Raw genomic sequence first — 14116 nt, forward strand, 5'->3', positions numbered from 1 at the left:
AACTACATCTATTTTATTTACAGCTCCCTTTTCATAAGCTTCCAGAAACTGATTCATCCTCATTGGTCGGGGACAGAAATCATCCACATCTGGTGCATCTCTGTCCCCTTTACCTAGTTTAAATGCCTGTCCAAAAAAGTTTTGAATTCCTCACCAAGCACCTGGGTACCTCTGTGTGATGGATGCAAACCATCCCTCTTAAACAACTCCCTATTAGACCACCTACTGACATTATGACTTACATAGCCAAAGCCTTCAGCTTTACACCACTGCCTTAACCACACATTAAACTCTCTGATACAAGTTGTTTTATCCTCCTGGCCACAAACCGGTAACACCTCTGAGAAAGTCACTGAATCAGTTATTTTACCCAGCTCCACACTTAGACATTTAAAATCTCTTTTTACTACATTAACATTTCTCTGGGACAAATCATTTGTGCCAAGATGCACCACCACATCAACGTTATTACCTTTACTCACAGCCTTGATTATTATTATTTAGATCCGTAGACTCGGGGGGGCTCAATAAATGTTATAACAAAATACCCTCAATGTTATCCTGAAGATAAAGCAGGACAATTTCAAAGATAGCTTACAAAAGAAAATTTACATGCCTGTATGGATCATCAGGGTCACAGTTTGGCAGGAAATTAGTGATGGCTTCTGCTACTTCTTCATTTAATAGTACATCCCAGAGTCCGTCAGTAGCTAAGATAAGCACATCATCCGGTCCATGCTCATACTGGAGAAGGTTATAAACTCTTACCTGAAAAATAACCCATGGAAAGGAAAAAGAGAAGAGCTTTTAGGGAATTACCATTATGTCTACCTGTTTCTAGAAATGGTCCTTTAGTCCACTATCAATAAATGAAAATGTAGGCATATAATTCTTTTCCAAAGTTCTAAACTGTCCCCTGTCTGTTGCAATGTATTTTCCTCTGGCTGTTTTGTAGTCTAATCCTTGTAATTTCAGCCTTTGACCAAGTTGATTTGAGGTGTGTGCATCTGGGACTAGTCAAAATCAAAAAGAAAAAAACAGTTCTTTACAGAAAAAATGAAATAAAGGGCATTCTTCTCTTTGAAAGAATTCAGGGACCAGAATCTGGTTTTTTTTAAAGAAACAACTTCTGTCTCAAAAATAAATTTATCAGAAGAACAGTACAAAGTTTAGATTATACATATTTACATGTTGAAAAAATATAGATTAGTTTAAAATTATTTTCACATGCAGATTATATTCTATGTTTTTCAATTGTCTGTTTTGTAAAACACTAGGTTTTTTTATTCTGTACACATATTCCAGCTGATTCCTTGATTTTTTTTAAAGAAATCACTGTATTATCAAGGATTTTAATAACTTCATCACTGACCATTTTTAAAGAAGTGAAGTAACCTTATCGAAGCAGGTAATAGGAATTTACCATTTAGACCAGAATTCAGAAAAATATGCACCTGGTCTGTAATATTATTTTAATCTTGTAGTTGACAGCTGGTGGCTTGAGATATATTTTGACAATGCAAGAAAAGAGCCATTCATCATATTTTGTGTTTTGTTCATATTTGAAATCTAGGACCGAAAATCAGAACTTCAACATTTTAAGAAGTTTGGTTTCAATACTTACTTTTTGTTTTCCTGTTAAATAACCCCAAGTAGAGTTTAAAAGAATTGTAATTTTAATTTGATTTGCAGAAATGGGAAAATCAATGAAGGATTTAAATGCTGATGAACTAAAGGTAAAAATTTCCCTGTCAGTCGTATCCAATTCTAGGGCACAGTGCTCATCTCTGTTTCTTGGCTGAGGGAGTCAGCATTCTTGGCTGGAGGAGTCAGCATTTCCATGGTCATCTGTGTTAGGGCTCTGTCCATAACGATTGGGTTGGCAATATATAAACCAACAATATGTACAGTGATCCCTCGATTTTCACGAAACGCTATACCACGGTTTTTCAAAAAATATTAATTAAAAAATACTCCACGGTTTTTTTGCTATACCACAGTTTTTCCCACCCGATGACGTCATCCGTCATCACCAAGAGTCATTTCTCTGTCTCTTTCTCTTTCTTTCCTGTCATTCTCTGCTTCAATCATTTTCTCATTTCTCTTTTTTTCTCCCCTTTTTTCTATCATTTCTCTCTCTCTTCCTTCCACTCTTCTCTCTCTCTCTTTCTTCCTCTCTATCACTCTCTTCCTTCCTTTCTCATCTTTCTTTCTCTCTCTCTTTCTCTATCTTGCTTCTTCCTCTCTCACTCTCTTCCTCCCTCTCTCATCTCTTTCTTTCCTTCTCTCTCTTTCTCTATCTCTCCCCCTTTTGCTCTCGAACGGCGGGCGAGCGGCGAGCAAGCGGCCGGGCGAACGGGCAAGCAGCGAGCGAGCGACCAGGCGGGCGTGTGAACGGGTGAGCGGCGAGCGAGCGGCCGGGCGTGTGAACGGGTGAGCGGCGAGCGAGCGGCCGGGCGTGTGAACGGGCAAGCGGCGAGCGAGCGACCGGGCAGGTGAACGGGCGAGCGGCGAGCGAGCGGCCGGGCAGGTGAACGGCGGGCGGGCGGGTGCTGGGGGCAGCCGACATTCAAAGCTGCGCATGCGCCGCCATGGAAAAAGGGCGCGCATGCGCAGATGGTGTTTTTACTTCCGCACCACTATACCGCGGAAAATCGATTATCGCGGGAGATCTTGGAACGTAACCCCCGCGATAATCGAGGGATCACTGTATTATAACTGAACTATGTCTGTTTAGCTGAGGTGTTGCAGTTTGCCACAAGAGGGAGCTAGAGTTCATAGCTTACTTCTCTGAGTCATCCCGTTTCTCTTTGTGTGGCTACTCACTGTTAATGGCTACATACTGTAAGGTATGCTCTGCAATGTCTCTGTAATCGCCCTGTATTGTAGTCATGTATTATAGCTAAAATGTGTTTAGGCTTGATATTTTTGTTTACTGATTATGACAAAAACAACTGGTAAGAAAGACTACGTACTTTGTAATATTTGGATTGTTATTCTGATTTATTATGTGTATGACTTTAGACTGCTTATCTGAATATGTTATTTCTCAAAGTAAACTTTAATTCAAGTTAGTATATCTGTATATGGCTGAATAAGTTATTCACAACTAATCTCAATCTAAACATTTCTGTGTATGCACAACCTTGGTAAACAAGGATTACTGTGGTCATACATTAACAATGTGACCAACAAGGGGAGGGCACTATTATCCACCTCAGTGCCACTGCATTTCTTTTCGCTCCTGTGGAAGTATTGCTGAACCTCTGCTGTTTGGGAGTGCCGATTCTGCTCAATCAGCCCAGAATCACCCTGAAGGGGAGGGGGAAGAAGGGGACCTGGTTTCGTGCCTGTTTTGGGGTTGGCATACTCCACAGGTGTCATCCGAGAGCCTCTTCCAGCAGCAGAGTAGAAGCGGCTTGCCATTCTTAACAGATGTGACTACAATCAGAAGGATAGAGAAAGAGCGAAGGATGTCATTTGGAAAGTGAGGGAATGTAAGTTTTTGTCCTGGAGGTGGAAAAGAAGAAAGCTTTGAAAGAGAAGGTGAGCACTTTGCCGGAGGGGAAAATACTTTCTAAGACTGCTTTTGTTTGTGATCTGGAGACAAGCTACAGCAGAAGTGTAAAGTGGCTAATTAGCATCAGAATTGTTTAACTAAGCTTAAATGGAAATGAAAAGCTAATCAAAGCTAAAACCAAAACCCAGGAATTTCATAAACTTTGAAAGCTGGAAATAGAATTGATTTAAAACTTATTGTTCTGATTGTGTTGGAATTTAAAAGAAAGGAAGGCAACTGTGAGCTTGCATGGTGAAAAATTTGTTCATGAAGCTGTGGCAACATTTGGCTGGAATGTATGTGACCTTGATTCAATGGAGCTGGCTGAACGGTTTATATAATAACTGATAAAACGAGCTGAGAACTGAGAAAGAAAATTTTTCTGCTGAACTTTATGTGAACCTGAAAGGGGGAAAAGAAAAGAAGAGTTTGATTTTTGACTTTTTTCTTCTGAAGCTTTTATGCTTTGAGGCTATATAAAGATTTGCTACTGGGCAGCTGGACAAAGATGGAGCTTTGAGAAATAAGAGATTTATGTAGTCACATATGCACAAGCATTAAAGAATGGAGAGAGGAAATGAGAAACAACGCTAACTCTTTAATTGAAAGTTTAAAAAAATCTTCAAAGTATTTCAAAACAAGATGATTATGACAGCATAGAGCGAAATACAAGAAACAGTGGAGATGAAAAGAAGAATGATTATCAGATTGATCAGCACACAGGAAGCGATGGAAATATTAAAGTGATATACATTGGACAATTTCAAAATGGACAGATTAAAGGCATGTGATTGATAATTTAGATGGTTTAAAGCAATTAGAAAATGGCTTGATTAATGAGGGAGTTGATGGTCACATGTTTAATGATGATTACATTAAGATAAGCACCAATAGAAAATAGAATAGAGATGATCTGATACATTCTAGTGGGCAGAGTAAAAAATAAATTAAAATGGAAATAAAAAAATTGGGAAAGACTGCACAACCTGGGAGGAAAAGAGAAAAGAAGAAGTTAGAGGGGTACAAAAAGACAAGAAAGAAAATTTCTGAGATTTGGCAAGATTGCTGCAAATTTGAAAAGGGGTGATTGATCATTCAAATAAGTTAAAATGGATTTTTTTCTTTTATTTTTATGAATATAATTTGGGTTGTTTTGAAGTAGTAGTAGATGCATTAACTTATAAGATTGTATTAGAAATATGCATATAGAGAAACTTAATGGAATATATACATAAAAAATAAGCTGATCCTGATATGAATTAGAAGTATGGAAGTGATGACTCAATGATTATGTAAGATGAATTTGAAACGCATTTGGAAAATGTAAAAGGTCCTTAAAAGTTAATAGTAATTGCTAATTGGTTGAATATCAATTGATTGGGGAATATTAACAGAGAATATAGAAGAGTTAATATGAATTTATAATAGAAATTGGATTTAATGTAATAAGTTCTTTTTTAACATATACCGTATTTTTCGCTCCATAAGACGCAGGTTTTTTCCTCCCAAAGTAGGATGAAAAATCAGCCTCGTCTTATGGAGCGAAGATGCAGGCAGGGGGGGGGGGGAGGCTGCGAATTCGGAAGCGCCATCCCGCCGGCTGGCTGGCTAGCTGCTGCCTGGCCCACCGTTCCCCGTAAGCTGCGCCCGTGAGCAGGCGTGCACCCCCAAATACACCCGAGCGCCCTTTTCCACGGGCGCGCGCTCCCCATCCCCCTGCCAGCCCGCGGGGAGGTGGGCGGGGGCGGGGAGGTGTGGCAGTAGGAGTAAAGGGAGCCGCGGCTGCCCCTGCCTCCCCACGGTGCCTCCGGCCAAATGCGCCCCTGGCTTCTCCACGCTGCCCTATTGCCCGCCCGATCCGCCTCCTCTCCCCCTCTGCCACCTCCTGCGTTGGGGCGCGATCTGCCTCCTCTCCTCCGCTGCCTCCTCCTGCCTTGGGGCGCAATCTGCCCCCTCTCCAACGTTGCTGCCATCTGCCTTGGGGCGCGATCCGCCCCCTCTCCTCCGTCGCCGCCTTCTGCCTTGGGGCGCGATCCGCCCCCTCTCCTCCTCCGCCGCCCCCTGCCTTGGGCGAGCAATCCAGGAGTCCGGGACAGGGTGGCTTTACGCCATGAAGAGAAAACGGCCGACTTTTCCCTGCTGCTGGAGCCGTTTCCTCTTCATGGCGCAAAGCCACACAGTCCCGGACTCCGGGATTGCTCGCCCAAGGCAGGAAGCGGCGGAGGAGGAGAGGGGGCGGATCGCGCCCCAAGGCAGAAGGCGGCGGCGGAGGAGGAGAGGGGGCGAATCGCGCCCCAAGGCAGAAGGCAGCCATCTGCCCAGACAGAAAGGAAACAAGAGAGAGAAAGTGAGAAGAAGAGAGAGAAAGAGGGGGAGAGAGAGAGAAAGAGAGAGGGGGAGAAAGAGAAAGAGAGGGAGAAAGAGAGTGGGAGAGGGGGGAGAGATAGCAAGAGAGGGAGAGAGAGAAAGAGAGAGGGAGAGGGGGGAGAGAGAGGGAGAGGGGGGAGAGATAGCAAGAGAGAGAGAGAAAGAGAGAGGGAAAGGGGGAGAGAGGGGGGAGAGAAAGAGAGAGGGAGGGAGAGAGAGGAGATAAAGAAAGAGGAGAGAGAGAAAGGAAGAGAAAGAAAGAGGGATAGAAAGAGAGAGAGAGTGAGTGAGAGATGCTCAGTGAGCCTTTCTTTGAAGTTGCCTTTCTTTCTTTCTTTCTTTCTTTCTTTCTTTCTTTTTCTCTCTTGCTCTCTTGCTCTTTCATTCTTTTTTCTTTCTCTTGCTTTCTTTCTCTCCTTCCTTCCCTCATTCCATTTCTTTCATTCCCCCTCTCTATTTTTATTTCTCTTTCATTTTCTTTCTTTCTCTCTTTCTTGCTCTTTCTTGCTCTTTTTCTTTCTCTCTTTTACCTTCCCTTCCTCTATTTCTTCTTTTCTTTCTCCTTCCTACCTTCTTCCCTCCCTCCCTTCAGTCCTTCCTCTCTTACTCTCCCCTTTCATAAGTTTCCTTGCTTCTTTCCTCTGTTCCTGTCCCTTCCCCCTTTCTTTCTTTCTTTCCTTCCTTCCTTCCTTTCCTCCCTCCATTTCTTGCTTTCCTTTTCCTTCCTCCCTTCTTCCCTCCCTCACTCCCTTCTTTCACTCCTTCCTCTCTTCCTCTCCCCTTTTTGGCTCAAAATATTTTTTTTCTATTTTCCTCCTCTAAAATCTAGGTGCGTCTTATCAGCAGGTGCGTCTTATAGAGCGAAAAATACAGTAAATATGAAAGTAAGGTTTGAAAACTTGGATTAGTAACAGTTGGGTTTTTTAAAATTTAATGGTAGGTATGTGGATTTGTCTTTTTTATATTTCTTTATTTTTATTAATTAGGAGGTTATATATGGTTTTTGTTTTTAAAGAAAAATGTATAAAAAATGGAAGAAGGCACGACGGCTTATATAGATTTGCAAGATGATAAGCATAATGAGTTAACATTGTCAAAAGGAAGTTAATGTTGAATTTAATTAGAAGAAAATTGGTTATTTTTTAATTTTTTTATTTTTTTATTAATAGAGTTGAAAGGGACCGTTAGGTCATCGAGTCCAACCCCCTGCCTGAGCAGGAAACCCTACAGCACCCCAGCCAAATGGAAGTCCAATCTCCTCTTGAAGGTGTCCAGAGTTGGGGAGTTCACCACCTCCCCTGGCAGGCAGTTCCATTGGTTGATCGCTCTGACCGTCAGGAAGTTCTTCCTTATTTCCAGGTTGAATCTCTCCTTGGTCAGCTTCCAACCATTGTTCCTCGTCCGGCCCTCTGGTGCCCTGGAGAATAAAGAGACCCCCTCCTCACCGTGGCAACCCCTCAAGTATCTGTAAACTGCTATCATGTCCCCTCTAGACCTTCTTTTTTCTAGGCTGTCCATGCCCAGTTCTCTCAATCTCTCTTCGTAAGTCTTGGTTTCAAGTCCCCTAATCATTTTGGTTGCTCTTTTTTGCACCTTCTCCAGAGTTTCGATGTCTTTTTTGTAGTGAGGTGACCAAAATTGGATGCAGTACTCCAGGTGGGGTCTGACCAGGGCATAGTAGAGTGGTATTAGTACTTCCCTGGTCTTGGAGCGTATTCCTCTGTTGATGCAGCTTAGGATTGAGTTGGCTTTTTTGGCTGCTGCTGCACATTGCTGACTCATGTTTAGTTGATTGTCCACCAAGACTCCAAGATCTCTTTCGCAGTCACTACTGCTGAGTGGGGTATCTCCCAGGCTGTATGTATGTCTAGGGTTCTTTTTGCCGAGGTGGAGGACTCTGCATTTGTCGGTGTTGAACCTCATTTTGTTGGTATGGGCCCACTGTGATAGTCTGTCTAGGTCTTCTTGTACTCTGAGCCTGTCCTCAAGGGTGTTGGCTACCCCCGCCAGCTTGGTGTCATCTGCAAATTTTATTAGTTCCCCTTTTATTCCCTCGTCCAGGTCGTTGATGAAGATGTTAAAGAGTACAGGACCCAGGACAGAGCCCTGTGGTACTCCACTGTCTACTTTTTTCCATGTGGATTTGGTGCCGTTGAGGACAACTCGTTGGGTACAGTTGGTCAGCCAACTGTTTATCCATCTACATGTGTAGTAATCTACTCCATTTTTTTCTAGTTTGTGGATTAGGAGATTGTGGTCGACTTTATCGAAAGCCTTACTGAAGTCCAAGTATATGAGGTCCACTGAGGTGCGTTGGTCAACTGACTTGGTTATGGTGTTGAAAAATGATATGAGATTGGTTTGGCATGATTTGTTTCTGATGAATCCGTGCTGGCTATTGGATATGATCTTGTTTGTTTCTAGGAAGTGGGTAAGTTGTTTTTTGATTATTTTCTCCAGTATTTTTCCAGGTATAGAGGTCAGACTGATTGGTCTGTAGTTACCTGGGTCGGTCTTTTTGCCTTTTTTGTGGATGGGGACTACGTCAGCTCGCTTCCAGTCCTCCGGTAGGTCTCCAGTGATCCAGGATATTTGGTAGATGAGGAGGAGTGGTTCCGCTATGGTGTCTGCCAATTCTTTTAGGACTTTGGGGTGAAGTCCGTCTGGCCCTGGTGATTTGTATTCATTGAGTTCCCTCAGGTAGTCCCTCACTGTGCTTTTGTCTATGTTGAGTTCGGTTCTGGGGCAGTTTGTTGCAGTTAAATTGCAGATTGGTTGGAGGGAGGTTCCCTTTTGTGTGAAGACTGATGCAAAGTAGGCGTTGAGTAGCTGTGCTTGGTCATTGCTGTCTGTGATTTCTCTACCCTCTTTGTTTTTTAGTGTGACGATTGTTTCTTTGATTTTCTTCTTATTGTTGATGTGTTGGAAGAATCTTTTTTTGTTGTCTTTGACTTCCGCTGCAAGGTGTTGTTCATATTGTGCCTTTGCTGTTTTTATTTTTTGTTTGCAGGAACTGGCTGTTTGCTGATATTCCGCTTTGGTTATGAGTCCTTCTTTCCATTGTTTGTACTTAGCTTTTTTTCCTTTTATGTCATCTGCGAGGGCTTTGTTTAGCCATGCAGGTTTAGTTTTGGTTTTCCTGTTTTTCCTTTTCATGGGGATTGCGTTGTTTTGGGCGTCTATGATGCTGTTTTTTAGGATCGCCCAGGCTTCCTGAGTGGTTTTTCTTTCTAAGAGTTCGTTCCAGGGGCATTGTTCAAGGTTCGCTCTGAGCTTGTTAAAGTCCGCTTTTCTGAAGTCTGGGACTGTGGTGGTGTTGGGTATAGTAGCTAGTGATTGCACTATGTTGAATTTGAGAATGACGTGGTCGCTCTCTCCCAGTTTCCCTTCTTCTTCTGTTCCCTCTATTGTTTCTTCCCTGTTTGTTAGTATTAGGTCTAATATAGCATTCCCTCTGGTTCCTGTTTCAACTTTTTGGGTTAGAAAGTTGTCAGCTAGACTGGAAAGAAATTTGGCAGACTTTCTGCTTGGTGCTGAGTTAGTTTTCCAGTTGATGTCTGGGTAGTTGAAGTCCCCCATTATTGTCGTGCTGTGTTTGTTGCATATGTCTGTTAGTTGGCATGTGAAGAGGTCGTCCATTGTGTCTGTTTGATTGGGTGGTCTGTAGTATACGCCAATTGTGGTGTTGCTCTTTTTTTCTTTTATGTTGACCCATATGATTTCTAGGGGGTTATCATCTTTGGTTGGATGTAGTTCTGTGGCAGTGTAGTGGTCTTTGATGTATAGTGCAACACCTCCTCCTTTCTTGTTTGACCTGTTCTTCTTGAAGAGGTTGTAACCCATTATCTGTGTGTTCCAGGCGTGCGTTTCGTCCCACCAGGTTTCTGTGATTCCAATTAGATCATATTGGCCCTCGTGTATTGATAATTCCAGTTCATCCTGTTTGTTTCCCAAGCTTTGTGCGTTTGTGTACAGGCATTTTAGATGTTTGTGTTTGTTTGCAGGTAGAAATTTTTTATTCTCAGGTTTGTTTGTAGGCTTGTCCCGTTCCCCTTCCTTGTTTTGTTCAGTGTTTTGTCGTATAGTTTGGTCACCCTCCCCTCTCAGAGCTAGTTTAAAGCCCTCCTGATGAGTTGGGCTAGTTGGTTGCCTAGGAGGTTCTTCCCTGCTCTAGTGAGGTGTAGCCCATCGCTTGCTAGAAGCCCTTCTTGGAGATAGTGCAGGCCATGGTCGAGGAAGCCAAAGTTCTTATGGCGACACCATCCTTTAAGCCAGTGATTTATCTGCGGGATTTTGCGTTCTCTGGCGGGGTGTCGTCCTCTAGTGGGGAGGATGGAAGAAAAAACAACCTGAGCACCAGTTTTTCTGATTGTGTTGCCCAAGTGGTCATAGTCTTTCATAATTTGGTTCATGTCTTTCACTGTGTCGTTGATTCCCGCATGAATCACCAATAGTGGGTAGTAGTCCGTGGGTTTGAGTATTTTGGTGAGGTTTTCAGTTATGTCAGAGATTTTAGCTCCAGGGAGGCAGCACACCTCTCTAGATTGGTTGTCTGGTCTGCAGATGGGAGGCTCAGTTCCCCTGAGGATTGAGTCTCCAATTACCAGTACTCTCCTTTTCTTTTTGGCTGGCTTGGGGTGAGGGAGGTTAGCTTCTGTTGTTGAGGCTTTTGGTGGAGTTGTGTTGTGCTTGGTTCTTGGTGGTTCTTTGTCAGATGTTTGCAGTTTTTTTTGTTCCGAGAGTACTGAATATTTGTTGCTTGTAGGCAGTGGGGTTGGGAGGAGGAGGGTTGGAGTTGGTGGAGGCTTGTTTTTTCGTCTTAGGGTGATGTGTGTCCAGCTATTTACTGCTTCTGGGGCGTGGATTCGGCTTAGTTCCTCTGGGGTGTTGGTTTTGTTGGGAGTCTGATGGATTTTCTCATTGTGATGTTGGTGCTTCAGGGTTGTTAGGTTTTTCTCTAGGTTTTTGATTTTTCCCTCAAGTAGCTGGATGAGTTTGCATTTGTTGCAGGTAAAGTTTTGGAGGTTTGAGGGGAGGAGTGAGTACATGGAGCACAAACTGCAGCACACCATGGATTCAGTTCCGTCTTCATCTATGCTTGTTCGGGGAGTGACTTCTGTGTGCATGGTTGGTGTATCTTCTCTCTCTCTCTCTGTGTTGTTCTTTATGTGTGTGGTAGGTTGCAGGGTGGGTGCGGGAGAGTGCAGAGGTGACATGTCTGCTCTTGTTGCTGGGTTGGTGATTTCCTCTGCTTCCCTGGTCAGCAAACCCGGTGTTCTTTTGCCTCGCGGTGAGCTTTTAGCTTCTTCCCAGCATGCACCAGGAGTATGCAAATTACCCCCTGAAGCTCAGATTCCTGGGTGGTGAGTTCCTCTGCTTCCCTGGTCAGCAAACCCGGTGTTCTTTTGCCTCGCGGTGAGCTTTTAGCTTCTTTCCAGCATGCACCAGGAGTATGCAAATTACCCCCTGAAGCTCAGATTCCTGGGTGGTGAGTTCCTCTGCTTCCCTGGTCAGCAAACCCGGTGTTCTTTTGCCTCGCAGTGAGCTTTTAGCTTCTTCCCAGCATGCACCAGGAGTATGCAAATTACCCCCTGAAGCTCAGATTTTGTCTAGATGACAAAACTAGAGGTTGAGATTTGGGAGTTTAATATGTACCAAAAGTAAATAATTTGGAATTGGAAATTTATTTTGGGGATTATACATGTCTAACTAATGAGATACTGTTTTTATTGTAACACAAATAAGGTTTCTTGTAATGTATTGAAAAAGTTTCTTTTGGAAAAAATAAAAAATTTATACCTGGAAAAAAAACAATAATGTGACCAACATGACTACATGCTCCATGCCAAAATGTGCATGGAATACCATTATCATCCACCAAAGTAGTACCTATTAATCTACTCTACGTGCATATAATTATTCAATCCTCATTATAAATATCAAAATGGTAGAACTATAATCCAGAAGTTGGAAAGCTCAGGACTAACACACATGTATCTTTTCTCCACTTCAAGAATCTACTTAGCTTCCTAGAATCCCGAGAGACACCATACTGAAGGCATATTTGATTTAGCCTTTTTATAACAGTGCTATTTATTTATTGGATTTGTATGCTGCCCCTCTCCGTAGACTAATGCTATATTCTGCATTAGTCAGTGCTAACATGCTGACTAATTCAGAATTTGTCAAGAACCCTCATTTCAATTCAAGATTTTTATTTAAAGGATGTATGAAGTTTGAACACAGGAAAACAAAAACAAACACAAACCAGGAAAGTGAAAGCATCTAATAATGTAATCTTGAAGAATTGTGTTATAGATTTTAGCTTTCTAATTAACCCTGGCATAAATAGTATATATGCAATATCTAAATGCTAATCTGTAAGGCAAAATTTGGTCATTTAATCTCTTGGGTCAATATGAATGAATTAAGAGGTCCAAAATATTAGATATTCAACTCCTTTAAATAAACTCCTAAATTTGTGGCATGTGAAAACATCAACCAAGTTATAATTATAGATTTATTAAATCAAGTGACTGGCAATATTTGCTTCACTTGCTTCCTTAACTAAAAGCTAAACATCATATTGCATATAATCACAGGGTCATACACAAAGCTGCCTTAAATTGACTCCATGTAGAGAAGAGAAAGAAGAAACCACTTACACTGATGGCCTGCTTTTGATAACCTAGTAGGCAATTGGGAGTATTGTATTTTAGAAGCAAAAAGCTATAATGCGTTTCTTTAATATTTCATGGTTTCTAGGTCATTCTTGGCAGAAAACAATTCATTTTTTTAAAAAAGAGAGAGATTATGCCTGCAGATATACAATAAAAAGATGTGATTAGCTTACTTGCTCTTAATAGTTTTAGGTTAGAAAACCTACCCTATATGAGTCCCACTAAATACTAAATCATCATCTGTTTCTTAACTACCGGTAATAATATTTCTTAACTCAAGTGTTTTTCGTGTGGACTCACTTTAAATCTTTTATATACAAAGGAAGCTTATATATGTTTCATTGGTTTTTAAAGAAAATATTGGTTTAATTCATGTTCTCCTATAACAGATATATGAATGTTCTACCTCTGGTGAGGAGGATAAAAAAGGTTTGATGTAGATGTTTGAGTCATGCACTTTCAGGTCATGATCTCCAAGTCCTCTTGTAACCCCAATAGTTGCCATGACACGAGCCTAGGAAGAGATAAAAACCATAAAAGCATGGGAATACTGGAGAAGACTAGAGAAAGATTCCTGAGCAAGGGGGGAAAACTCCCTTAAGAATACACAGTTGAATGGCTACCACTTCAAATGATTCCAAAGGAGCTATTTGTCTTAAGTGTTGTATGCTATCATTTAACACTAAAGTAGCATTCCTTAAATATCGACAATTGAAAAAAGCTGTCTTCCTATCTGACTTACAGAATATAAGCATGTCTTTGGCCATGTGGTTTTCCTCATACACACCTTGCAGTAGGGTGTTTGCTACCACTAGGAGGAGACAAAAATCAGCTCTCTGAAATTCCTACTATAAACCAATGGTTCTCAAACATTTTACCTCCTTACCTCCTTTACCTCCTTAAAAAATGATTAAGGACCCAAAGTGCTTTGGTTGATGAGGGTTATAGCTATCAATATTTACTGTATTAGAAATTAAAAATGAGTTTTAAAATAGTTGACTTTGCTGCTCCCCAGAGGTCCTCCAACCATATTTTGAGAACCACTGATATAAACCAATATTCTTTTTTTGCAATCTAAAGAGAAAACCAAATGTGGGTCTTCTTTCCCCAAAATTGACATTTTTTTTAGCATCATTGTTGTGGTACTGTAATCTCCAGTGCCCCTATATACAGTAGTGTGGAGTTTTTCAGGTTATTTTTCAGTGATATTAAATTCTTCTAAAATATGTAGCAAATGGGAAGAAGAACTATTACAGAGAAAAATTCACATACACAAAGGGGGGAAAAGTGCAGAAATACTGTTGAAAAAACAAAATTCTCACCAAAACATACAGATAAGCTACAGCAGAGCTGATCAGAACAACCAGACAAATACACAAGTCCATATGATTAATTGAAATGAGCCATCAAGCTACTAGAGAAGGGCTTATAAATGAGATGAGCAAACAAAAGCAATATTGACAACACAGAATCCTCACACACTCCTCATAGATCCTCATCTTCAGTACTG

General features: G+C 41.6%; 1 protein-coding gene across 2 annotated transcripts in view; it reads right to left on the minus strand.

The window, feature by feature from the left end:
- Window positions 1-14116, minus strand: part of PPM1H (protein phosphatase, Mg2+/Mn2+ dependent 1H) — a 206473-nt gene that overhangs the window by 82527 nt on the left and 109830 nt on the right. For both annotated transcript variants that reach the window (XM_070755616.1, XM_070755617.1), the window contains 2 exons: window positions 13013-13120; window positions 617-768 (listed from right to left, as the gene is read on the minus strand). In XM_070755616.1, coding sequence (XP_070611717.1) covers window positions 617-768; window positions 13013-13120 — 260 coding nt within the window. The remainder of the gene's footprint in view (window positions 1-616; window positions 769-13012; window positions 13121-14116) is intronic.

Source organism: Erythrolamprus reginae, chromosome 6 (assembly GCF_031021105.1).
Source record: "Erythrolamprus reginae isolate rEryReg1 chromosome 6, rEryReg1.hap1, whole genome shotgun sequence".
In the NCBI taxonomy this organism is placed as follows: domain Eukaryota; kingdom Metazoa; phylum Chordata; class Lepidosauria; order Squamata; family Dipsadidae; genus Erythrolamprus; species Erythrolamprus reginae.